This window comes from Cynocephalus volans, chromosome 6 (assembly GCF_027409185.1).
Source record: "Cynocephalus volans isolate mCynVol1 chromosome 6, mCynVol1.pri, whole genome shotgun sequence".
In the NCBI taxonomy this organism is placed as follows: Eukaryota; Metazoa; Chordata; class Mammalia; order Dermoptera; family Cynocephalidae; genus Cynocephalus; species Cynocephalus volans.
In genome coordinates, this window is record NC_084465.1 from 68,655,894 (window position 1) to 68,683,541 (window position 27,648).

Consider the following 27,648-nt stretch of genomic DNA (forward strand, 5'->3'; position numbering starts at 1 on the left):
TGGCTGGGCTTTTGAAACTTAGCATCTTATAACTGACTATAACATTTTGTGGGGCCATTCCTCCCTTGAAGCAATGAAAACTACAAATCTTACTGGCTATATCAGAAAGGGTTACATGGGTTAAAAAGTAAAATTTCATCCAGCTACAAAACTTTTCAGCAAAACTAATATCTAACTGAGCAATGTTCTTTAGGATATAAAGAAACCTCCCCAACTCCCCATCCTCAGAAGAGGGGAAAAAAACCCAACGACTCCACAGTAAAGGTCAAAAAAAGAGAAGGGAGGTGCTTGGGTAGTACACTGATTCCCATGAAGGATTTGCTAAAGTTTGTCTCGGGTTTTGACCAAGAAAGGGACACTTATTCATTTTCATCAAACTGAGGTTGGGTTGGTTCTTAAGACAGGACTTTAGGCCAGTACTGTGTTATTCATTTCAGATTCCTTCAGGCCAAGTACATTTAGGTTGTTTAGTAAGTGTTTATTGAATTAAACAGACAAGTGAGCGATAAGCAGACAAAGATAATGTTTGAAAGTCAAGCACATTAGCAATACTTCAGATACAAGTATCAGTACAAATAAATACTTATTACAAATGAATGGATCAGCCCTGCCTGCCCTAAAGTAACCAGTAAGGCCTGTTGCTGTCAGATTTCTCAGAACCTGATTTTCTGAGTGTCTATACTCGGTGAGAACATGAGCTTGAGGAGGGCTTTGGGCAGTCTCATGATGCCAGTTCTTGCTTTTACCTGTGGGCCGGGACAGTTGATTAGCATTTTATGCCCAGCATTAATTGGGGCAAGAGAAGAGGATTTGTAAATATTTGAATGTTAGCTTTTCTCCTGGTCTGGACTGCAGGAGACTCAGAACATCGCAGCTGTAGGAGGTAATTTTATTACATGGTTACCAAAGGGCTCTAGGTGAGCTGGAGACCTCAGTGGCCACAGCCCACACTTCTTATTGTAGAAACATTGGGGATGCTAGACAAAGAGTTGAGCAGTTTGGCTTCTTGTTGTACTGTCACTAACATGACTTGTAATTTGGTGGATATTATGTAACCTTCCTCTGCTCCTTTACGTCTATCCATAAGAAAAGCAAGACATACTTTTGTTTTTTGCTATTTTAGGTATAATAGATGTTTGCTATTTTCTCACAGTTCCATATACCATATAATTATGGGCTTACTTTTACCGAATGTCTGGAGTCTAGAGCTCACAGTACAAAGCTTTGTGAAATATGGTGCCTATGAGCATTTTCCCTTGGTACACAGAAGCCACAGAGCTGCCCTGAAGCACAGAGCCATTGTTGGCATACACAGTGCTCACCCTGGGCTCCTCAGACAAAACGCTCTGGATGCGAAGTACCTGCCAAGAGAAAATCATTCATTAGTATGCTTTATAAGCAAGCATCCATCTAGTGATGTTTTCCTTCCCAAATACCCCAGGACTAATATATTTTTCAGAAATCACTAAGCTAAAATTTGTATATCTTCAGTAATGTTTTCTGACGAACATTCTAATGTCCTAATGGTGTCTATGCACCAAAGTGGACCGGTTATCTGACATTGGCTAAATTCTTCAACAGAGGGCTTATACAATTTTGATAGTTTGGGCATCTAAAGGAGGAGGTAAGATCCTGAGGCCACTCTTATCAAATTCTTGAGCAGATAGTGGTCCTCTCTCTGTGAGAAAGGTCTAGCCTCTGACTGAGCCTGTAGCTTAGGGAGGGAAACACAGGACAAAATGACAAAAGGACAGCCAGTTAGCAATCCAACCCAACCTGGTAACTGGTAGAATGGTAGTCACCACAGCTAGAGCCCCCTCACATCTGCAAAATGACTAGGAAGCAAAAAGAATGCATACCACTATGGACTTCCATCTGACACATCACTGCCAAGTATTGTCATTGATTCTTAGAATTAACACACTTAATTTTGCTAATCAGTAAATATATAAGCACTCAGGCTTCGAAATAGCTGGATGAAGTTTATTCAAACAGAACATAATAGGAATCAGAGGAAAACAATCAGAAATTCATGATTCATGAGTCTGTACCAAAATTTCTTATTAGATTAGACTTTAGCTTAGTTTTGCTTTTTTATCCTAAGGAAGGTCCAACAACTTCATCTCAGGTTTGTTACATACAAATGCTCAAGATTGGATCTTATGTAGAAAACATGAGACTCAACCCAAAATAAAGGATGTCAGTAATTGTGAAGAAAGAAGTCTTATCTAAAATAAATGATTCAACTTGAAAATAGAGATATGAAAACAGATCCTAAACAGTTTTTCAATTATCCTATGGATCATATTCTCATTCCTTTAAAGTAGACATTGTGGTTGGGCTTTTGTAGGTGACTTACATCTGGCATGTCTAGGGACACTTGTCTGAGGCAAGAATACCTGTTACTTTAGGGTAACAATTCTTCAGGTTCTAGGCTCATAATTGAATATTTCTTAGCATTCTTTCTAAGAAGCTGTGAGTAATATGTTAATAAGAGAAAAAAATCTTATGTTTTTTTTTTAACTGAAAACCAGCAATATTGGAAACAGAAATAACGGCATGTTCTAATTTACCCACTGGGCCAATTACAAGGCTAGGATTTGAATGTCAATTTCTCAGTTCCCCAAACCTATGTCCAAACATTATATCTTTCTTCAAACCATATCTTTTCAATGAAGCCTCCCTCTGATCTCTGTAATTAATAATAGGACCTGTTCATCCCCCTGCTCACAGCAATCCTTGTCCTTTTTACTCTGCTGTACTTTTTTCCCCACTGAACTCACCACCTTCAAAATTACTGTATAATTTACTTACTTCTTATGCTTACAGTTCACTGTCTGTTCCCCTCCCCAAGAAAACGGATCTTTGTATGTTTTGTTTTTTGATATATCCTAAGCATTAGAACAATGTCTGGCACATTATAGGTGCTCAATAAATTTTTGTGACTAAATCTCTGATTATGTATGCCAAGAATTTATAGCTATATTTAAATTTACTAGAGATTTTTTTTTTATTCTTAAACTCAATGCCATAGAAAATGCAACACTTTACGCTATTGTTTTCAATGCCATAGAAAATTCAATGGCTTATGCTATTGTTTTAGAAAAGATACTTTAAAGGAAAACAAACAACATCTTTAAAATGAGACATCCTTCAACACCATCACAAATTTTAGAACCTGCAGGTGAAAACTTATTTGGTTTTGAGACTACAGTTATTTAACCTTTTTATTTGGGCTTCATATTGGGTAGTGTGAAAGAAGATGATTCTATATACACCTCTCTCTTTGCCTAACTGTGAGACCTGCTCACAGCATGCTTCCTGATTGGAAACATGATATGCAATCTGAGTCAATATGAATAATCAAGTTCATATTTTTCCATTACTCCCAAAAGCAAGGATAGCCCTTGCAGGGATGGACCACACTGTCTGGCACTGATGTTAAATTGGCACCTGCTGGCCTGAAATACTTAATGAACCCTACTTGCTATCCTGCCAAACTCTCTACTCTTTTCATATGTAGAATTTGTTTAGTTCTGGAACATCAAATATGACCTGCTTAAATTCTCCCAAGTCACCTCAACAAACTGCTCTTGCAGCTTTGCCTGTGAGCTTAGAGAAGTATAGGAACTTACTTCTGATCCTGGAGGATCCTCTGGGTTATAGATCAGCAGCTTTAAGGGATTAGGATGGCAGCCTGCCAAAATATCTCCCGTGGCAGGATCGACTGTCAAGTTATCCACTAAGGTGTCCAACTGTATCACCTTCCAAAAAGAGGGAGTAGTGAAGACACTGTCTCAACTATTCCTCCCCTGCCCCACCCCAATGGCTTCTTGTGGCCCTGGAAATTGGTACTTTTAGGGGGCTTTGCTATTGTTTTTTAGCAGTGCGAGTACAGTCTCACCAGCATTGCTCTGAAATAGTCATGCTTCCTTCATTCAAGAAGCATACTTCTGGGTTGAGCATGGGGGCCAATGTAAGAAGCCATGCTGTGTGGGCAGCCAGGGAACTTTTACCTTCAGCTGAGTTAAGTCCCCGTTATCATGCTTTTTCATTACATGAATGTTCTTAGCCATTACATCAGCTACGTAGACATACCTTTGAAGTAAATGACAATTACATTTAGGCAACTAGTAATGAGAGATAACACTAACTTTTATTTTGGAGAAGAGGTATAAAAATTCACAGTAGTCCAAACTACCACTGCAATGCCTTTCTAAACCACAGTAGAAAAAGAAGTGGTGGTTCTTTAAATATTCTTTAAGTGCTTTGAACAGACTTTGAACATGAGAGATGACTCTAAAGTAATGAAATTAGTGTTTCTAGATGACATATAGGCTCAGTCCCATTATTTAGGAATCACAATTTTTTCTTTAAATTGAATGGAGGTAAATAGACCTTTTATAAGGCCAAAAAAGTCTATACTTCCCAAAACTAGTGCTTGAAAATGATGACCACGAAGCTCAATCACGATCATTTTTTAAAAGAGGAAGAACAGATTTGTTTTACACGGGATCATCTCTTGTCATTATCTCAAATTTGTATGTTAATATTCATGCTACTTCTCTTTTTAAAAAAAACCTTCCATTTTAAAACACTTTCAATGAGTGTTTTCTCATAAAATTGCATGCTTCTTAAAATAGTGTTTTCTCATTGAATGGTCTGCTGTTGTAATTCAGTAAGTCTGAAATTTACACAATCACTATGCCTAATATAAATTAGGCACCTCTTTCAAATAAGAGCTTTTGGGTAACTGAACTTAGTATAAGTGGTTAAATATATTCTAGCCTCATAATGGGCAGAGGGATAGCAGATTTGTTCTCCTGTGTTAGGCAAGTGTGTTTCTAGAGTCACGTAAGAATTTGGAACAAGGATCGTATATCCTTGAGTCCAAATACCTCATTTCACTGAGGGGAACCTGAAATGCAAAAGAACAAATAGTTTGCTTAAGATCACTAATTTAGTGAACCCTGGCTGTGCCTAGTCCCTCCACTCACATTGACCACTTAGGCCTAAAGAAGTAACCATCTTGTAAGGGAAAGAGCCCACAAAACTGTCAAGGGCAGAGGGCAGAAAAATTGTAAAAGAGCTTACTTCTGGTCTGGTGAGACTGTGATCCCATTGGCAGAATTAAATCCTTTGGCCACCACTTTGACCTCTCTCGGGCTGTAGAAAAGAACGTAACACCAGCGAAGATCCAAGATCATCTCAATAAGTGACATCAAGAAGCCGGTAAAATAGTGATCTCTGGTAGCATAGAACTGTTCTGGTCCGAGAACCACAATGTCATTCACTCTAAAGTGAGAGAGAAAAAGAGAGAGAAACTCATGGGATATTTAAATACTCTGATGGGTGTCCAAATCACTAATGTCTACATAGACCAATATGTTCATCAGTTTGAAAAAGTATACATGAATAGTATGAATTAAAGAATTTCACAGGAAGAACATAATTTTGCCTTGCCCTGATGGGTTTTCTTTATTCATTTGTTATTTTCTCGCTCTTGCCTTCCATAGAGGTCAGTAAAAAGAAATAAATACACAAATAAGCCTCAAACTCCAAAATCTGTTGACTTGTAAATGCTAGTATGGTTATTTGCAGCAGTTATGCTGCAGTTCACTGTTATGGTTCTCCTTCAGGAATTAGACTTCTCCCTCTACTTGAAGTTAGGCATGGCCGCACGACTTGCTTTGGCCAATGAATGAAGTAACGTGTGTGGCTTCCAGACGACTTTAAGAGCCAGTGCTTGCTCCACCCTGTTTCCCTCATGTTTCCATACTAACAAGTAACTTCTGATGATAGACAGTAAGGACAATATGAAACTGAGTCCCTAAGTCACCTACATTGGATATATAACATAAGGAATAAAATAAAATAAAATAAAACGTTGTGCTTTTGAGCCACTAAGATGTCAGGGTTTTTCTTTTCTGTTATTGTGACATAATCAAGTCTGTCTTGACCTTCATATTTTCTCAGAGTAGGTGGATTGTGGGTATTGTTCTTTCTCATGTTCTTTAATACCATTAAAATGTTTAAATGTGGCTCGTCAGTTATCTAATTAGTAAGAACACAGAGTTGTAACACCAAGCTCAAGGATTCGAATCCCCACGCTGGCCAACCACAACCCCCCAAAAACGTTTAAACGAAGCAAGCCTTACTCTTTCAACCAGCAAAAAACAATGAAGTCATTTCCATTTTTGAAAAGAATAAACAAAAACAAAACGGTGATTTGAAAAAAATGTAGAAAGGATTAAACATTTTTAGATTAAATTTTAGGAAAGAAAAATTTGGAAAAATCAGGAAATATTTTGGGATTTTAACATACAATGACTTTTCCAAGGTCACTGGCCTACTCATCTTTTGTGTTTCAGGTTAAGTGTTCCTTCCTTTGAAAGGTATTTCCTGACACAATGAATTAAGTTAAATGCCCTCACAGTATGTTTCCATAGCACTCTGTTCTGCTTCTTGTAAGTGCTTGGTCATTGTACGTATCCAGGCACCTCGAGCTCCTCTTTAGATCCTCACAGCCTCACTCACCTGCTCCAGCTGCCTCTACTTCAGCCAGTTCTACATAGGGTTTGACACACTTCCCACAGGCACAGCGAACAGTGCCTTACGTCACGCCTGTGATGGGCCTTTTGCTTCACACTTCCAGCCTTCCAGGTTGATGTCAAAGCATGGGATGCCAGCAGACATGACTTGCATGTGCACAACCAGGAATGTAGGGGAGTCAAGAGCCTCTGAGGCAAATCTTTGTTGACGAATGGGAGATGGGGCTGGTGGATACACTCTTCTCCCTTTCTTATCTTGAACAGATTGCCCTGACGTGAGGTATATATTGCTTACTGAAGGATAATCCCATGATTTCAAGCAATTGGTTGTACTTAGCAGTGGTTGGCTTGATCATGCTTTTGCTATGGCTCTCTCCCTGTATGAGTTTCCTAGTGCTGCCATAACAAAGAGCCACAAATTGGGTGGCTTGCAAAAGAAATTTCTTGTCTCATAGTTATGGAAGCTAGAAATCTGAAATCAAGGAGTTGGCAGGGCCGTGTTCCCTCTAAAGTTTATTTATTTATTTGTATTTTTTATTAGCATATTCATTATTACAAATCGTAATTCTTTATGCCCCTTACGCAACCAATCACTCCCCAAACCCCCTCCCTCCCTCACTCCCATCTTTAGGTTTGTTCTCTCTTTTTGAAAGTTCAACATATTATTGTGGTCTTTTCTTCCTCTCTCTCTCTCTCTCTCTCTCCTCTCTCAGCCCCAGGTATTTCTTGGCTTATAGATACATCACTCGAATGTCAGCATCTTCACATGGCATTCTCCCTGTGTGTCATCTGTCTTCTTATAAGGACACCAGTCACACTGGACTAGGGGTACACCCCACTCCAGTATCACTTCCTTTTAACTAACTACCTCTGCAATGATGCTATTTCCAAATAAGGTCACATTCTGATGTATTAGGGGTTGGGGTTTCAACATATCTTTTTGGGGAGACACAATTCAATCCATTTCCTGCCTCAGGCTGGTCTCTCACTTCTGTTTCCTGGGATTGTACTCCCTAGTAAAGTGAACACATATCAGGTTTTCCCTCAGGCTGTGCTTCTAGGGAACTCTTCCGGTAAGGTCATATGCTATTGTATTTGGTCCTCACAACCTACCACTTAGGTAAGTCAGGCCAATGAGGGAATCCCCTTTTTTCTGAGGAAACTGAGGCACAGATTAAGTGACTTGTCTACCCTTTTTCCGAGACTCAGTGGAAGTCCTGGTCTCTATTGCCTCAAAACCCAGCACAATGCATTATGGGAGGAGTCAACAGCTTCAACTTCTCTTTCTTCTGTGCTCTGCATTTGTTGCCCCAAAATTCTGTGGGGAGAAATTCACACATGGTGTTTAGAAAGAGAGCAAAGGAGAGATCAACTTCTGTCCTTTTCTTTTCCTATTCTTCTATCCTATGGAAAAGTCAACATCTACTGTTTTAGAACCAGTCTTTTAGCACTGAGCCCATTTTATAAAAGACAAATTCTTCACTGTTTGCTACAGCCTTGAAACAGCCTATTAAAAAACATTTTATCTTTCTGCAGTAAGAAAGATGCTCGTCATTGTAATCGGGAGGTCAGCTTTGAATTCAGACAGACACATGTTTACAACCCAGTTCTACCACTTACAAATTGTGAGACTTAGGCAAGTTACCTGACCCAAAACTTCTCTAAGACTCAGTTTACTCATGCCTATTACTAAAGGCTGTTGTAAGAATTCAGTTAAATGAAGAATTTTGGCATAGTACCTGGCAAATAGTCAATGCTTAACAAATGCAATTTTTAGAAGCACCCATGGGCTTTTTTCAAATTCTACTTTAAAGTTCTGATTGAACAAAGAAAATTGTCCATCTGGAGGTTGGTTATAATAGCCAGTGGGTGAGGCTCACAGAATGCCACCTACCAGGATATCTAGAAAAGGGTGTAGGTGTTTAAAGAGAGCCCGATAGTAGGTATTGAGTTGCTGTTGTAAAGAGGACGAAATTAGAGCTGAGAATCTAATTGAGCACCTTTATAGGATTAAAATGCTTTCAAAAAGTTGGAAAATACAGGGATATTCAATACTGAACACAGCAATTACTAGTGAGGTGCTGGGCAGTGTCACCATGGGAATCTTTAGGAAGCTTTAGAAAAAATGCTATAAAACAAAAGTTTAAGAAAGCCTGCTGAATCAAAGAAAACAAAGCACACAGCAGAGGTACAAAATAAATAGAAGTAGATAATACTTTAATTCCATACCTTTTGAGAAGTTTGTGTTTTATAGTTTTCAGGTATACAAGAGAACGTTGTTGTTCCTCAAATTTAAATATCTCCACAGTGGACTTCATGTGGGGATGATTCACAACATAGAGATACACAGTATGGTCTAAATGGAAAAAAAAAGCATAATTTCCAAGCAGTTTATTTCTGTTGCAACTGTTATTAGACTTTTTTAAAACTTGGTCACTTGCAAGGGTTTTCTTCGTACATCTTGCACTTGACCCTCACCTGATAAGTAAGTCAGACAAATGCCAGAATCCCCATTTTGCTGAGGAAATGGAAGCTCAGAAAGTGAATGACTCATCAGCGATTTCACCACAAGCACAGACATTTCTGCAATGTTCTCTTTAGCCTCACCTGCATAAAGTTTCTTACAGGCAAACACAGAGCTACAATGGTGCATAAACATGAATGTGGCAAACACAGAGCTACCATGGTGCATAAACATGAATGTGGTTTCCCCAGATGGCCCTTCAACAAGAGAAGTGGGCGCAAGCAAACAAAACTTCTCTGAGAATTATTGTGTGTGTGCTAATTGTTTACATTGCAAAACAAGTTCAAGGAATGTCAGGGCAGTGTCTTAATACAAGCAACATTTCCCAGCTAGACAAAGAATTTCTGACAAAGTCAAATATCTGCAGTTGCAATAATAACATTTAGTGAACCCAAAGGACATGGAATGTAAATATGAATGAAAGAGAAAACAAATTAGCTAATTCCAGGTATAAGCAACCTCAAGAACGTTCACTGTCCTGTTTTCATATCATAATACCAACTGCTATGAACAGGATTGAGGGCAGTAACCTGGTTTCTCAGAGTACTGTTTTCTGACATCTGAAAAGGGGCCCTAAGTCTGATGAGCTCTGGAGTTTTAAAGGATCTGGCTTCATCCTCCTACTATAGGACTCGTTCTGTGTTTGTCTTTCCTATTCCTTCCCTTGATGTAGTTTCCAAGCACGTGATGGAGCTATCCCAAGCCCTGAGATGCAGTTTGTACTCAGGGCCCCTGAAACACCTTTGACAACTTTATGCAAATTAAGGAAAGGTGCTCCCTCACACATGAATCTTTCTTCTGGTCTGAGCTAGCTTTGTTCCAGGGCCCAGGGCTTGGTAAGCAGAACATGGGTTGGATTTCAGCCCCAACATGACTCTTCAGCCAGATACTCTTCTGCTGTGTCCACAATCCTATGTGCTGTTCTGTTGTTACCCCTCCGAGTGCCTCTAGTGGATCCTTCCTTCCATATAAAATATGCTTAATGAGAATACTTTTGTTCTCTCTCTCCTTATTCCATCCCTATTTCTATGTGTAATGTTTTGGCCTTATGAATTAGATCCCTAATTAAGGAAGGTCACTAATAAATAAGTTGTCAATCATAATATACTCAACTTCTGGAACACTGATTATATGATTGAGGGCTAATTTGAAAACTCGTCTCATCTCAAAAAAAACCCCCAAACCAAATATCACATCACCACCCTCTCCCCCACCCCCTCCCCAGATAACTCACCTTTAACACTATCCATGCAATGAAATATCTCCAGGTTAACCTGCTTACTTATTATACCTTCTCCAATGAAGCATTTTGTATCTCGTACAGTGTCATGCAAAAGAGGCTTTTGAATTATTTAAATAAGGTCTGGACTAATCTCACCTCAGTAAAAGACATAGAATTAGAAGTGAGACCACCTGGGTTCCAGTTCTGGATTGACCATTTACTAATGACAAAAGTCAAGTCACACTTGACTGCATTTCTCTAAACTCTGTTTCTCCATCTATAAAACTGAGTATTAATATCTGCTCCACCTGTCCTATAGGGTTCACTCATTTATTCATTTAATACATATTCGTAAAGTACCTACTATGCATCAGATTTTATTCTAGACTCTGGGAATCCAGTAATGAACAAATCACATATGCTTTTATGGTGATTATATTCTAAAAGGAAAAAAAGAAGGAAAATTAGTAAATAAACTAAAAACAAAAATACTAGAGTAGGGAGATACCTTCTTCATAGAGTGTCACCTACTTGAAGAGTGACAGTTAAGCTTGGATCTGAAGATGAGAAGGAGCAATAGAGCAATAACAGGAAAAGGCAAGAAGGTTGGTATCTTTTAAAATTTAAAAAAAAAAAACCATTAGGTGAGCGCTAAAAGAAGTAGTACACTGAGAGGAACTGTAACGAGGTACGTAACCTGGAACAAGACGGTGGGAAGGCTGCTCTGAGAAGGCTGTATTTAAAGTGGTGAGGAAGAGTAGGTCAGAAGTGGAGGAAAGACAATCCAGGCAGAGGGAACAGCCATGCAAAGGCCCCGAGGCAGGAGGCACTTTACAGAAGTAAAAGAAATCCAGTCCGGGTCCAGAGAGTCTGGTGGACAGTGGTATCCACTGAAGCTGGTGAGAGTACACAGATAGCAGAATGGATGGCAGAAGTGCTCAGGACCCCAGGCCATTCTGATGATTTGGGGTTGATCCTCAGAGTGATGGAAAGAATACAGAGAATTTTAAGAAGAGAGTGACATAATCAGATTTGCACATAAGATAAGCCTTGCTATAAAACTGGAGTGAGGTGGTACAAGAAGGAAGGTACAGTTGGGAAATCAATGCAGAATCCAGGGAAGACATGTTAGGAGCTTGGACTGGGAAAGTGGCAGTGAGGATGAGGAAAGGTAGACACTTATTTGAGATAAGTGTCTCAATATATTGGAGATATATTTGAGAGGTAAACCGGACAAAACATTATAATGAGTTGACTGAATGGGTCAGGGAGAGGGGAAGTATTAAGTTTGGGCCCAGGGTTTTATTTTGTGGAATAAAGAAACTATTATATATGAAAATGCCTTGTAAACTGTAAAGCAATGTGAAATTGTTAAATACAATTATCTTTCAAAGCAGGGCTTGCTAAGCAAATAAAAAGTGTATATAGGATTTTAAGGGGGAATATTTAACCTACTTAATAGAATAGTATTCATGCATTTTGAAAGGTACTCATTTATTTAAAAATGAACAAATCTGTGTTGGTGGAGACCAAAAGAACTGAACAAAGATCTGTTGGATAAATGTACAGAAATAATTATTAATCATTTTTTTAATCCATTAAAATCACTCTCAGAGAATTTATACTTAACAATACCTTGTGACTCCAGTAGGTATTTGGAAGAATAAAAACAACATTTCTTTAAAATTTCTGAATTTCATTACTTCAATTTGGCTTTCCTTTCATGTGTAGTGAGTTTTCACTGTTCTTATTTTTCTACATGTCATATGGGCCCACAAATATTTAAAAATGAAATTAGTTTGGAATTACGAATGATGGACAAGTAAAAAATGATATCGGAAATTGTTTTAGAAGCATATACAATGTATTAATAACTATGCTATGTTTTTGTTACAGTTTTTTGAAATATAATTCACATATCATTAAGTTCGGACTTTTAAAATGTACAATTCAGTACATTCATGGAGTTGGGTGATGATAACCACTACCTAGTTCCAGAATATTTTCATCACTAAAAAAAAAAAATCACTCCTCCTTCCCCACTGCCCCCAGCCCCTGCCAACCATTAATCCATATTCTGTGTCTACACATTTGTCTATTCTGCACACATCATGTAAATAGAATCATTTAATACATGGCCTTTAGTGACTGACTTATTACACTTAGTATAACATTTACAAGGTTCATTAGTATTGTGGGATGTACCAGCAATGCATCCTTTTTTATTGCCAAATAATATTCCGTTGTATAAATATACTACATTTTGTTTATGTATTCAACAGTTGTTGGGCATTTGAGTTATTTCTACTTTCTGCGTATTAGGAGTAATGTTGCTATGAACATTTGTGTACAAGTTTTTGTGTGTTTTCAATTCCCTTGGATATATACCAAGGAGTAGAACTGGTGGATCATATGGTAACTCTATGTTTAACATTTTGAGAAACTGCCAAACTGCTTTCTAAAGTGGCTACATCATCTCACAATCTCACCAGCAAAGTATGAGGGTTCCAGTTTCTCCACATCCTTGCCATCATTTGTTATTGTCTGTCTTTCTTATTATTACTATCCTGGTGGGTGTGAAGTGGTATCTCATTCTGGTTTTGATTTGCATTTCCCTAAGGACTAAGGATTCTGAGCATCTTTTCATGTGTCTACTGGCCATTTGGATACCTTCATAGGAGAAATATTTATCCAGATCCTTTGTCAATTTTTTAATTGGGTTATTTGTCTTTTTGTTGTTGAATTGTAAGAATTATTTATATATTCTGGATACAGTCCTTTCATCAGATATATGATTTGCAAATATTATCTTATTCCTTGGGTTGCCTTTTCACTTTCTTGATGGTGTCTTTTGAAGCACAAGAGCTTTTAATTTTGATGAGTCTAATTTATCTATATTCTTTTATATGTCACACAATTATTTTCAAAGAGCTTTTAGTTTATGTGTCAGATTTCTGCAAACAGTATCCAAACAGTTTGTGACAGAAAACAGTGGATAGGACGAAGAGGAAGACACTACACAGGGCCAAAAATCTTAGTCTTCCTTCTTTAATGCAATGTTTAAAAATGTTTTTATACACATTTATCATGTTACAAATATTCAGCTTTCTGGTAAAAAGGCATTCTCCCTCTTCCTTTAACACAAATGTTGAGTAGTTGGGGATCAATGTTTTCTATTTCCCTCATTTCTCCCTTATCTTTAAACATTCAGGTTTTACCTTTGTCGATGAAAGTACTAATCCCATGTGGATTAAATAATTCTTGGTCAAATCCATCACTGATTTTTAGTGCTTGTGCTCTTGGGTTTTGCTCATTCAGATTCATTAAGAAAATTTTTCCTGGCTCATCTGGTGCAAAGTTTGGCATGCCTGGATATTTTAATCCCTTTAAGAAATAGAGAATGAGTATTTATACATATACATATCAAAACATTGTATTAGTACGTTTTTGTGTTGCTATAACAGAATACTTGAAACTGGGTAATTTATAAAGAACAGTGGTTTTTTTGATTCACGATTCTGGGACAGCTGCATCTTGTGCTGGCCTCAGGCTGCTTCTACTCGTGGTGGAAAGTGGCAGGCAGCTGGTGGGTACAAGCAGATCGCATGGCATGAGAAGAAGCAAGAGAGAGAGGGGGAGGTGCCAGGGTCTTTTAAACAACCAGCTCTTGCAGGAACTAATAGAGGGAGAACTGACTCACTACCTCCATCCCCAAGAGAAAGCATTAATCCATCCATGAGGGATCCACCCTGTGACTCAAACAGCTTCCAACACTGCCACATTGGGGACCAAATTTCCACATGAGTTCTGGGAGGACAATACATACAAACTCCATCATATATGAAAGCTAAAATCAAAAGCCAAACAAAAATGCTCGAAGTTCTAAATTTCATTTAGATTTCTGGGATTTTTCACTCTGTCAGCTGTTAGCATTATCTGATCTGAAGGGGTTCTCGATATCACCTAAGCATTGGCCATGAATATGGGAAGAACCATATTCAAGATAAGAAAGAATTTTTAACTTAGGAGTTAAGCCAAAAAAATATAATGCAGGAAACTAGGCTGTGTTACGTTGTGTGTGAGTCCCTTGGCCAATGCCTCAGGCCAAGAGACTCATCTATAAAATGAGGAAATTAAAATGTATAATTGCTAGGATTCTTTCCAGTCCTGGTATTCTACAACCAACCTTCCTCAAGCAGCGAGAAAGGGTATTTGGGTTAATTTTATTGCTTCCATCCTTATATTGATTATACTATGTAGTGGCAAATAGTAGAATCAGCTGAGAATTAACATGGGGTGCTAGTCTCATAGAGTTGACTACTTTTGACCTGGTATGTCTGAAAATTCTGACATGAATCTTTTTTTTCCGGTTATTACAAAAAGTTAACTCCAGTAATTTGGACAGTGGATCTTTCTGCTAGAAGGACCAGGTGTTTATTAAATAGCAATAGCCACCCTGAATGTATCGGGCCTTTGCTGCATCCCAGGTCATTGTGTTAAACTTTGGGGTTGGCATATTCCACACCAATTAAGAACAGTCCACTTCCTCTCCATGTCCCTCCTCATCACTCTGATACATATCAGTGTCAACAAACATATCTGCTTCCATACCCTTATCTCCATTTATAGTCAGTTTACATTCTCTCTTTTCTATTCTACCTTCTCTCTGTCTCTCTCCTTCTCACTCTCCCTGCCTTCTCTCTCTCTATCCCTCTCTCTCTCTCTCTCTCACTTACTCACTCACTCACTCACTATTCTTGGTCCTTCCACTTCCCCACCTCCCTATGGTAGTCAATCTTCTCTGAACAACTCCACCTACATCCTCAAACTTTTCTTTGAACAACCTTTCTATGCCCACATCTTATGTCCCAGTGTTGTCTGGGGGAAAGCCAGGACTCCCCCAGACAGCACCAGCACTACTGAAGCCCACCACAGGAGGCGCTGTTTTCTCTTTCATTCTCCTAAGCTATCACACCCCCATGAGGGATCCACATGCTTTTAGCCACAAACTTCTGCTTCCAGATTAGATCATCATCAATCAAAAGATCTCCCTCTAAGAAGCCACATCATTTGCTTCCTTACCAAATTCTCTACCAACTCTCTTTGCTCTGGTCTAGCTCTTATAAAGGTCAAATCTAAAATCAGGTTGAATAGCTCCACTACAAAGTCAATCATCCCAACTTCAACTGGACATTCAATACTGTTCATTGAAATTTTTTGTTTATTCTAATAGGTAATTGGTTGGATTTCTCCAAGTATCTATTCTGAATTTACTTCATTATCTTCCAGAACCAATATCTTTTTCCTCTTTATTTTCAATAGATGACTTTATCTCCTACTTCTCTGAAAAAACCATGCCACTTAACATGAATTTCCTTTGATTCTCTCCTTTCTCTCTCAGTAGTTCTTTAGTTTTACCCATTCTTTTCCTTTCTCCTTCTTTTCTCAAGGAAGGAGTATCCCTCTTCTGTTCTTAGGTTAACCTCTTCAGCTGTTTTCTTGGTTCTCTGTCCTCTGGGCTCTCTTTGGAAATCACAGCCCCCTCTCCCACTTTACCACTCATTTTTCACCTTCTTTGGCTTGAAAGTTGCTCAAGTTTCTCATTCCTTGAAACAAATCTTCTCCTAACTTTACTACCCCTTCCAATACTCATTGATCTCTCTTCCCTTCATCATCAAATTTTTTAAGAAACATCACTAGATCTTGATGCCTGGTTTGTTCCAACTCTCCACTCCCTGAAATCAGTATTCTACTCCTACCAGTTTGTAAAAACACCTCTATACAGGTCATATCAATGGTCTTCAAGATACCTTACTTGATAACCCTTCTACCTCTCCTTATCTGCATCTCTGCAGCATTTGACACTGCAGTATACCCACTTCTTTCTTGTCAAGTAATCCAAAGTAGAGTTTCCAGGTTGAAGTCCTGCTACTCTTCTTGCCTCTTGGATTCTTCCTCCTTCTGTCCTTGTCTATCTCTCCTCCCTTCTCACTACATATTGTTTTCTTGCAGATTTTAGTCATAAGATTTTGGGTATTTCCCTTATTCCAGTGACTTTCAAATATGCACATTTACCTGTAACCTTTTTCTGGTGCTTGAGCTTGCATTCTGCACTTTCTTCTTTTGGGCATCTTGAAATCAATGTGTCAAAGCCAAAATCAATGTTCTCCCTGGAAATTCTTCCTCTCTGATATCTAGTCTTCTCAGTTAAGGGCATCACTGTTCTCCTCAATAACAGGTCATAAAATTCAATCTTCAAGTCCACCCTTTCACCCATAGTCAATTTGTCACCAATTACAGTGGCTCAGAGAATGGTAATACTGGAAAAAAAATAGGTCAGGGGCCTCTAATCTCACAGCTTCCCTTTTCTTATGAGGGAAATGAAGTCCAGAGAAGCGATCGACTTGCCTGCACCATCCAGATCATTAAGGGTACAGCCTGTCTCTGTTGCTGCATAAGGAAAGGTTTGAAGTGGAAAATACTGCTCAGGAAGGCAGCTTAAGGAAGAACAAAACAGCAAGTGCCTTGGTGGCTTGGGGGCATGTGAGGGTGCTGCCAGCTAGTGGGAAGACTGAATGTTCTAGAAATGGAAATGATTTGATAGAGAGGTAAGGGCGAGGCACTACAAACAAACATGGCCTAGATTAAGTGTGATAATGAGTGAAACACTTCTGATAAATGGCTCACACTCACCTAGTTTTCTGTTAAAGGCAATTAGGTAGGAATTTGGGGCAGCAATCCTACAGTGTGCTACTGATTGCAAGCAATTTTTTTATACAATTCACCAATGAGAGTGATGAAAATCACCTGGAAGTGCAGGCATCTTATTTCTCCCAACATATTCCAGCACCTGCAGATGTCAGGTAAGTAGTGTGTTAGGTGCTGGGCATGTCAAGACACTCCAAAGTCCTGGCCTCAAAGAGCCTGAAGTCTGGTGATGCAGCTACAAGGAAGCCTATCAGCACAATATGGAACATATTAGCCTAAGCACAGGGATGTGGGGGACCACAGAAGAGGCACCTCACCCAGCAAGCGAGTGCTAGGGAAGACTTTCCAGAGGAAGTAAAGTGCCACTACAGTGAGATCTCTCAGAGAAATACGAGTTAGCTGGCAAAGTGTGAGGGAAGAAGTAATTCTGCAGGAAAAGAGAAGTGTGCCAAGTCCCAAGCCAGGGAAGAAAATACCCTGTTTGGCATCTCTACATAGACTGAAACTATCTCTTGCACAGAATTATTCTGTAAATAAGTAGCTCCCAAACATCTAGGATTGCAGGAAGAGGTGATAGGAGAAACCAAGAAGACAAGGTCTTGAATTTATTATAGCACAGAACGATTAGAAATAAGCAGAAAACATAATCCTTAGTCTGTAAGATATTTGTTAGTTTACAAAAAAAGATCCATTATTTAGAACTTCATATTAACATTCCTCGTAGAATTATTTGTGATGAAAATATCTACTCTCGGTATAGCAACAATTCAGAACTTTTAGTTCCAGTGAAAATAGAAAAAAAAAAAAAAGTGTACAGCATAGGAATGACAAATGGTATTTCCTAACAGCAAAGAAATCTCTTAGCTACACAATAATCATTTTTAAAGGTCTATTTGGCATAACACAGAAAACCTAATTTGACAATAGAAAATTTATATAAACAAAGAAAAAGCTTTTCTAGACAGTTTTGTTTTATCTTTGATTGTAGAGGAAAGGAAAGAAATAAAATCCCACCCACGCATACCACTACCAGCACCAGCACCAGTTTTACCAGCAGTTTAAATCCAGATGAGACCCTCACTATACTCTATTGTGCATACAGGGGAGTTTAGCAATTCAGGCCATGGTTATTATACATGACCTTTTTGACCCCAAATATTTAGATTTAAAATTCATATTCTTTGGTGGTATTTTATTGGTCCAAATGAAGTATTAGACATGCAATTCCAGAAATCAGAATTCACATTGAAAATGTGGTAAATCCACTTTTCCAAAATCTTAGTCCCCATTCGAAAGTGCAAATGATATAACAAATACATGGTAATTTTTAACATTTTACAAATATACATTTTTTTGTTGTTGTTTATTGAAATTCCGTCCCTGGCATAGCTTCCTGATCCTTCCAAATCTGTGAAAGCGGTATTAGGGGAAAAAGTGTAGGCTCTTTTCTCCTTCTCTTTAAAAGACTTAGAAGGAATTACAGGGAACCCCAGATGGAAAGTGCTCAGGGTTTTTGACTGAGTAACATGGTTAGCATTTGATCCACAAGCATTTACAGAGCTCCAAACATAGGCAGGCAAGGCGATAGGAATATTAGTTAGCGAGGAGATGACTACCAGAAGCTGAGGTCTGTCACATAGGGCAATGATGGGAATGGACAGCAACAGGATAGATCTGGACACTAGCCTAGGAATCCGATGGAAATCAATACACATTTATTCAGACTCTACTGAGTGTGCATCTGCCCGCAGGGAGCTGCAGCCATGGGGCAGTCAAAGCTGGGCATTCCTGTGGTGTTCTAATTAGCCCTCCAGAATCCTGTTTTGGCTTTTTCAGTTGACTGGTTTACACAGAAGTGGAATGAGAGTGCAGGGGTCCATCTGGCAGCTCTAGCCGATAACGTTAATGCAGCTGTCTATAAAGCTATTGACATGAGCATTAGAGTGGCGTGGAAAATACTCACACTGGAGATAAAAGCCAGCCCACTAGGAAGTATATCAATATCTTCAGAGCCATATTCTGCAAAAGAAGTGGAGAATTAGAAAGATGCATGTCTGAAGACTTAAAAAATAAATCTCACAGTCCAAACTTTGAACTTCTTTTGGAAACTACATTGACTTTTTCAACCATTTACTTGGGAAACTATATTAACTTTCAGGAATCCCACAGGCATGTCACTCTACAATAAAACCTGAGTCAGACTCCTCAAACACAAAATTCTTTTTTTAGAACACCACTTTCAGGAGAAAAAAATCAAATAACTAGAAAATAAATTTATATCCTAGATTTATTCTTCAAATAACAATTTCTAGGGCATGTCCTGAGACATTCAGCTTTATTCCACATAGAAGGCTGATCTACAGACTGAGTGATAAAATTTGGAAAGTCATAATTGTGAAGGTCTCTTATAGACCTCTTTGCCAAGCATTCCTACTCTTCCAACTTGTTGAGGCCTAAACATCTATCATTATAAAATCATGTTGGGAAATTATTGAGTGATTGTTCTTGTTATAAAAGCAGTAGGTCTCAGGTTAGACTGCTGAGAGTATAAATGAATATGGAAGAGTTTAACCAGATCTCTTTACTATTGAGAGCTGTTCTTAACCATTCCATTAAATCTGCCTGCTTCATTTCCTATATTTCTGTTTCAATAAATGGCACTTCCATTCCCCAAGTACCCAAAGCAGGAACCTTGGAGTTATCTTTGATGACGACTCCCTTCTCCTAATCCCCAAATCCAGTTAATCACATCTTTCAAGCTCTTGGTCTTTCTCCTGCATTTCTACTATAGCTTCTCCATAGGTCAGCTTTGCTCCCCTACAATCATTCTCTGCTGACAGTTGTCGTTTTAATGGCAACATTAACCTCATCACTCCCCTGCTTAAAACCTTCCAGAGGACCAGTAGGGCTGGATCCTTGGTCTAGGTCCAAACCCCTCCACATCTTGGCACCACTCTTGGGTCACTATACATTCCAGCTGTGTGGGGGCCTTATGTGAGTCGTTTGTGAAGTGTGCCAGACTCATGCACCTGCATGCCTGTGCACACGCTGTTTCGCTATCTTGCCACACTGAGACATTTCCCACCCCACCCTTACCTCCACGTGGCCAAGATCACAGGCTCTTGGAATGAGCTTGGGGGCCATCCCCACAGCCTTTCCATACTCTCCTGATTTCAGCGTCCATTTTATGTAGTAATATGGTCACCTGTGACTACCTCCATCATGACATTTTTCACACTGGGCTACACCCCTCTGTTCATTTATTAATTTCCTACTAGATAGTAAGTTTCCTGGGAACAAGGACTGGGTTTTATTCAGTGGTGTATCCTTGCACCCAACATAATACCTGCCTTTTCACTATAAAAGCTCTTAATAAAAGCTGGTTGGCTCAATAAATAAAATAAACACTTTCAGTTTTTTGAACTTGGTCTTGTTTTGAGGTCAAACTATTGACGTGTCAATTGCTAAGTACAAGATATCTTGAGTTGTGTGCTCTCTGGTTTGGCTCCTTTCCTCTTCCAAACATCATTGTACATATCTCCTCTGATAGTAAAAACCTACCTCACTAACTGACCTACAGCAGAGTGGGCATTTTCCAGAGGTATTGTGCCTGTCTATTTACTTGCTCCATCCAGAGCATGTGTAAGCTGGTGCTTTGCACTCAGAGGTGGAACAAAATAACCAGGTGATTGCACAATATTTCCATCCCTCTTTACCTCCATTTATACTGCACCTGCATGGTGGGCCAGTGCATCTCAGCAACAACTGTCACACAGCCTGTGCACAACTGTCACTAAAGCCTGTCAAATCAAAATCAGTCTTATGAATAGGTGCCTACTGCTTTTTAACCTGAAAACCCTCTACTATTTGGCATAACTATTTCTTTCATCATTTTTTCATTCCTTCAGGCACACTGCGAAAGGGTTACACAAAATCATTACTATCAGTTAATTTTATCATTGTCATTTCACATCTTGAAGAAACGTTTATGACAGCCAGCTGAGAAAACAAATGGAACCTACTACAGAGTAGAAGCATATCATGGAGACATAGGAAGCTATAGAAGGGGGGAAAGGGAGAAAGAGAAGATAGGAAGACAGCACATACCAAGGCTGCCACTTGATAATCTTACCCAGGGAAAGCCCTAACAGAGCTATTCATATTTCACGGGCAGCTTTGATTAGATGCCAAGGACAGCCAGAGAACTTCCTGGTTAAAACAATCTTTGACCTTCAAAGCCTTGGAACAAAGATAAACTTAATACATCATATGAGATATGATTTCTAGAGGGAGAAATCATATTTCATATTTCACCTTTCAACTTTTCTTCCCAGAAAGAATGCTGGGGGAAAAAAAGGAAGAGTTTCTTCCACCAATACAATTAACCTCAAAAGCCTGGGTTTTGAAGAAAAGACAAATCAGAAGTTTTCTCCAGCTCTGTTACAACCTCATACAACCTACCTAGAATCTTTCAGTGGCTTTCCATTGCCTCATAAAGGCATTGACTAGTTGGGTCTTATGAATATTGTCTTATTAATCTTTAAATATCTAGCTTGCCTTGTTTTGGTCAGCCTATACTTAGTGATATTTCAGCTGTTTGCATCTTAGATTTTCTATTTTCTGTTGTCATAATACTTTCTGGAGCTTCTGTAATAAAAGTGTGTTGTCAGCAAATAAGAAAGGCAGTGTTACACAACAGAGAGTACGAAGGCATAGCAGAAAATCACCCTGGTTCATAATCTAGGCTTGTCACCCTCTAGTTCTAGACTGTTGGGCCAGTAGCTTAATTCTTCTGTGTATCAATTTCCTAATCTGCAAAGCACAGAGAGCAGCACCCACTTTACAGATGGGTTGTGAGGATAATGTAGAAGCTTGCAAAAGACTCAACAGAATGCTCGTTGACACAAGGCCTTTGACGAGGCAGGTTTTCATCCTTAGATATCTATCAGTATTGTCCTATTGACAGATGAACCATGATCATTCTAATGTATTCAGTTCTTCAAACATAAAATGAACATATGCCATTAGACACAAGAAGTAACAAGGCGTTTTTTTTTTTTTTTCTTCTGCTCCCAGCCAGCTACCAACTATTTATTTAAGCCGTTCTCTTCAAAATATTTGGATACGGAAATTGGCTGGCTAGCTCAGTTGGTCAGAGCATGGTGCTGATAACTCCAAGGGCCAGGGTTCAATCCCTTACCAGCCAGCTGCCAATAAATAAATAAATAACCAAAAAACCCAGAAAAACAAAAAATATTTGGAGAATCAGAACACTAACCTATGACTTACAGTATTAACTGTAGTTTTAGCTTCTCAAACCTAGTTGAATGATACAATTTGAGAGCTGGACTACACCTCAGCAATTGTCTAATAATCACTCTAAGTTATTTGGCAAGCTCATATCTTTTGGGAGATATATGTGTAGTAAGTATAAATATTACTCCACAAAACAGTAAATAGATTAGTGATTGTCACATTTCCTTGTTTTTCAAATCAAGTTAAATCTGACCTTGATTCCCCAGTCCACTAAGTTAATAGGAAAATCAATGTGAGTCATTAATGGGTCTCTCTGCTAGGGTTATGCAAGGATTCTAGGTGATGGCTTTTAAAACCAAACAGGATGTTTTAGGAAGGCTATCTGGCTTTCACTCTACACTAGTCACCACTGAATTACTCTTGCCAAACCTATATGGTCTCTTTAATTCAAACAGCTCTGCCACTTCCATGTCATGCACGGAAACAAGGTCTTTGCTTTGTAGTACACACGTTCCAGCCTCCCTAAAGATTTCTTCTGAGGTTTTCTTCCTTCCCCAGAATGCTGTCAGGCAGTGGGGCAAGGGTCCCTGCTTTCAAAGAAATTCACATATTCTTATCCCTTAGAGAAGCTCAAGATTTTAAAAACAAAAGTCAGGAAAGGGGTTGTCCTCAGTTCCTTCTGCATACCAGCTGTCAGCACAAACCACTCCTAAGACTAGGGAACACAAGGTCCGGGTTACTTTTTTTTAGAAAGTGGGAGTGGGGACAAAAGGCAGAAGACCAAAATCCAGAGTTCTTTTTTGGTTTTGTTTTGTTTTTTAAAAAAAATATATATAGCAAGAAAAATAAGATACAAATTCATATCACAAAATCAACTATCCTGTCACATACTGATAAATAAGTCACAGTCCTTGACGCTAGAGAGTTTACAATCCGATGGTGAGAGAGAACACTGCTAGCTCTGAAAGGAAGCATGTGGGAGGTGTCATAACTGAATCAGAGTTTCAGCATGCTTTGAGAGTTCAGAGGAAGATGAATTTGCTGCTGGTTTCAATAAGCAGAGATGGAGAAATCCATGGAGAGAATTTCATAAGCAAAGGTGAGAAAGTGAAAGAATATATTCCCAGAACAAGGGACAGAATCTAGCCTGGGTTACTTATTTATTTATTTTCTACCAGCAGTGTCAGGAACAATTGATGGCTTGGAGCTCAAATAAGCAGTGTGGCAGTAACTAGAAGCTGAAGTCAGCCCCATATGGGTGCACAGAGGAGATCGATGCCAGCAATTCTCACGTGGAAGCCGGAGGCACAGGGGGAAAGCAAATGGCTCCCAGATTTTGAACTAAGACTCTTGAGAATGGGGGTACCAGACATAACAGAAATCTAGAAGAGCTGGTTGTGGGTGGAGGAATGAGGGAGGAAATGACAGACATGTAAAGTAGATTTCAGCCAAGGTTGAGTCTGAGGTGGAGCTACCCTTCTCTTTAATTGACTAGAAAAGAAGGCCTGCAGTATGAGAAGTTAGAGATTGGGCTGTGGATTTCAAATTAATTTTTTAAAGACATCTAGATAGGCTGTGAGGTTCTTGAGGGTAGGGGCTAAGTCAAATCCTCTTGGTACTTGCAGATAAATTTTGAAGGAAGTAACACTTGAAGCCAGGAATGCCACCAAGGAGAGGGAGGAAAAGAGGGAGGAAGAAAGAAAGAAAAAAAATATAAGACAGGTAACAGAGGACAGGAAGGAGAGTGAACTATCACAGAAGGGAAAGGAGGAGAATTCAGCGAGGGAAGAGCCACAGTACAGTCAATGACATTCTCAAATGATGGAGAGATGTCAGTAAGGAAATGGACTGAGAAAAAGCTCCACCATTTGGCATTTAGGAGACCCTGGAGACCTTGGATGGAGTAGTTTGGGTAAAGTGAACAGTGCAGAAAGTAAGGTGTAAGGCAAAAAAGGTAAGTAAATTAGTTGGCAGGGCTCAGTCAGGTGGATGGTGACCAAGAAATTGAGCTGCCCCTTTTAGTACTGTCACATACATACCAACTCCCTCAACAAGGTGGCAGTTCTGGGGTTCTACTGGCTCCTTTTCTTGAGATATATTCAGTTTGTCTCTGTAGAAGATAAAAACCAACACTGGAGATCAAGATACAACATCCAAAATCAATGCTTAAACATGGTCTTTAATCACCTTCATATTGGTTAACTCTATCATGATTTACAGGTAACATAAAAAGTAAGTAGGCAACTCCTTTTATTTATGTTTATTTACCTAATGTAGACAGTATGTGCATAATGTACCTAAATCGGTTTATTTCACCCAGTTATTGCTGAAAGTCTAAAATGCGATTACACATGGGAAACACTTTGCTGCCCAAATAAAAGACACTATATAATATGAGTAATTGAACCATATTATTAATTTAAATGAACAAAATAGCATCATTTAATTTTCTAGAGTATGAGGGTATTTCAAAATGTTCATGGAAAGATTCGTATTATTTTTCAATTCTATTTTTCCATGAACTTTTTGAAGTACACTTGTATTGTCTGTTATAAATTTGCTCTTTCTCCTCTTAATCCCCAACAATCCTGTCTTTTAAACGCCTTCCCCAAATTACTTTCCCCAAATTCAACATAGTAGAATAATAGCTAAACCCTGTGGCTTTTGCTTTAACTTAATTTTTAAAAAATTTTATGCCGGCTTGCTTTGCAAATATATGTTCAATAAACTAATCACAATTTAAATAATTGGCAAAATTATTTTTCAATACAGCGTTCTTGTTTCCACAATGAAACATTTTTCTAAATTTTAAGGATAATTTAAATTTTTTATTAAGCAATATGCAGGGAAACTCTACACTTAGACTTATCATATAGACACATAAAAATACCCCTTAGGAAAAAAAAATACCCCTTAGATCTACTCTAGTATTACTATTGTTGTTATGTGATTATTTAAGTTTGTCACACTTGGAGCAAATATAACAATAAACACTCTCAAGCTAAACTAGAAAGTGTTACCAAAAGGTACCAGGCACCTCAACACATTCTAGATGTGAACTTCAAAGGAGACCAGCTTCTTCTTGGAGAAATAAACAAAAACAAACCAAAGACAATTGAAGGCAAGCAGAGGCTTTAGATTCACTCGGGAATGTATATCCCCACCTAACAGTTCCTCTTTTTATCCCAGTATAGATTTTTCCTGAAGCATTTCTGGGATGGCCATCACCGCTAGATTTTCCACTTCAAAAGGACAGATTCATACAAAATGCCAGTTACCACCTGCAGGTTTCAGCTCACTTCCCTGCTGTCTGGCTAGCTTGTTGAATCTACCAGGAGTTGTATATTGTACCTCTCAATGTCTAACCCTTGGGCAATGTCTGAGTCTGCCATAAACACGCAGCTGGTAGCCTGGTAGCCTGATCTCTTCCCCCAAGTTCGGCGCTTCTAACGGACTTCGTTTTTTGCTTTGGGTTTTGGATTTATTTTTTTTACAAGCAGAATGTTGAGGGTGACCTGGATGGAAAGGAGGGACATGACCTTCAGAAAATAAATGGGGACATATCCGCCCTGCAATCTTAGGAAAGGCAAGCAGTCCACTCACTTCGCATGTAAGTGGTTCTCAAGGGAGAACTCCTGGGTGGGAGTGAAGAGTGAGGTTCTCAAGCCCCTCATTCCTAACCCCTAGGAAGTCGGCACCAGGTAGCCCTCGACCCAACTTGAAAGAGGAGAGAAAGAAAACCGAGGACGCCCCCATCAAGATGACAACTCACCTAAACGCCAGGAACCTCTGCCCGACAAAGGCCAGGCTGGCCCCCAGCAGGATCAGCGCCACTAGCTTCCCCATGGGGTCGGGGTGTCCAGTGGCGACCAGCGGGCAAGGCGCACTCCTGGGGCGCGGCAGGAGGCTCCGGCCCCGCCCATCCGCCTGCGCGCTCGGCCCCGCCCGCCGCCACCCCCCCCCCCGCAGGTGCGCCGCCCCCAGCTCCCGCAGGTGCTCCGCCCCCCCCCGCAGGTGCGCCGCCCCCAGCTCCCGCAGGTGCGCCGCCACCACTCCCCCGCAGGTGCGCCGCCCCCCCCCCCGCAGGTGCGCCGCCCCCAGCTCCCGCAGGTGCTCCGCCCCCCCCCGCAGGTGCGCCGCCCCCAGCTCCCGCAGGTGCTCCGCCCACCCCCCCGCAGGTGCGCCGCCCCCAGCTCCCGCAGGTGCGCCGCCACCACTCCCCCGCAGGTGCGCCGCCCCCCCCCCCCCCCGCAGGTGCCCCGCCCCCAGCTCCCGCAGGTGCTCCGCCCCCAGCTCCCGCAGGTGCGCCCCCCGGGCCCCACCGCGCTGGGTGGGGGTCTCCCGCCCCCGCCCCGCCGCCCAGGTTCAAGGGAGCCTTTAGGCGCGGGGTTCCTCTTTCCAAGGGGATCGCTGGTTAAGCTTTGGCAAACAACACAGCAGTTCTATGGAGAGAGTTTGCGCCTAAAAGCCGTGAAATTCTACTTCAGCCCCTCAAGTGGACTGAGGGGGAGCCCGAAGCGGCGGGGAGAGCGGGCAGGTAGAGTTCCCAGCCCAGAACTTCGAGTTCCCAGGAGGTAAGACGTGAAGTGACACAGACGATTTGCTCCCAAGGCACTGGAAGGGTGAAGATAATCGAAGCGAAGAGCTTTAAAGTGGTCCTTCTCCAAGACTTGGGGCGCAGGACCTGGTCCCCGTGCTCTGCCTCAGAGTGCTGAGCATGGGGGTGTCCAGTTCAATGTATTGACTAGATGGATTTGCGAACATCAGTATCTGCCCCCATAGCTGATGGGATAAAGAATTGAAAGAGAAGAAACAGAAATAGGAAACAGAAAGATGAGTAGAGAGGGAAAAAGGAAAGTAGTTTCCTTAGGAAGTTAGACTTTCAAAAAATTCCTTGATCCTTCTTTCTTCTAGGTCTTCCGTCTTGCCACGCCAAGAGTGAACTTTTCCCTCTCATAATGAAGACCAGGTTGGAGGAGACGAGCCGAAGATGGGGGAAGACTTGAGGAGTTTGGGCAAAGTAGCATACTCAAGGGTGATCTATTTTTATTTACCAACGGAAGAGATAGTCCTATTGCGTTCAACTCAGTAAATATTTGTTGAGAGATCAAGATTTTCCAGACCTGGAGGCATTAGGAAAAGAAAAGGTGGGCCCTGACCTATGCATATAGTAATTATAGTATGAATACATAATTATGGGATGAATAATGAGGCCTACCACTTATGCAGCACTTACTATATGCTTGCTTTGTGCTTAGAACTTTACGTGTGTTAAGACTTTTAATTCTCAGAACAACCTCCAACATTACCTAAATTTTATAGGTGAGACAACCGTGGCACAGAGTAGTTGGGTGCCTTGCCCTAAGTCATACAGCTGGTGAGTGTCA

At 40.1% G+C, this 27,648-nt stretch overlaps 1 protein-coding gene across 1 annotated transcript; it reads right to left on the minus strand.

Annotated features, from left to right (window-relative positions):
• Nucleotides 1-1,049: 1,049 nt before the first annotated feature.
• Nucleotides 1,050-26,076, minus strand: PON3 (paraoxonase 3). Its single transcript, XM_063099930.1, has 9 exons — nt 26,034-26,076; nt 24,301-24,371; nt 18,969-19,024; nt 13,516-13,681; nt 8,781-8,907; nt 5,095-5,295; nt 4,017-4,098; nt 3,636-3,764; nt 1,050-1,361 (listed from the first exon to the last, which is right to left on the minus strand). Exons 4-9 carry the CDS (start codon nt 13,661-13,663, stop codon nt 1,203-1,205), a joined length of 846 nt encoding a protein of 281 aa, XP_062956000.1. The 5' UTR covers nt 13,664-13,681; nt 18,969-19,024; nt 24,301-24,371; nt 26,034-26,076; the 3' UTR covers nt 1,050-1,202.
• Nucleotides 26,077-27,648: the final 1,572 nt, after the last annotated feature.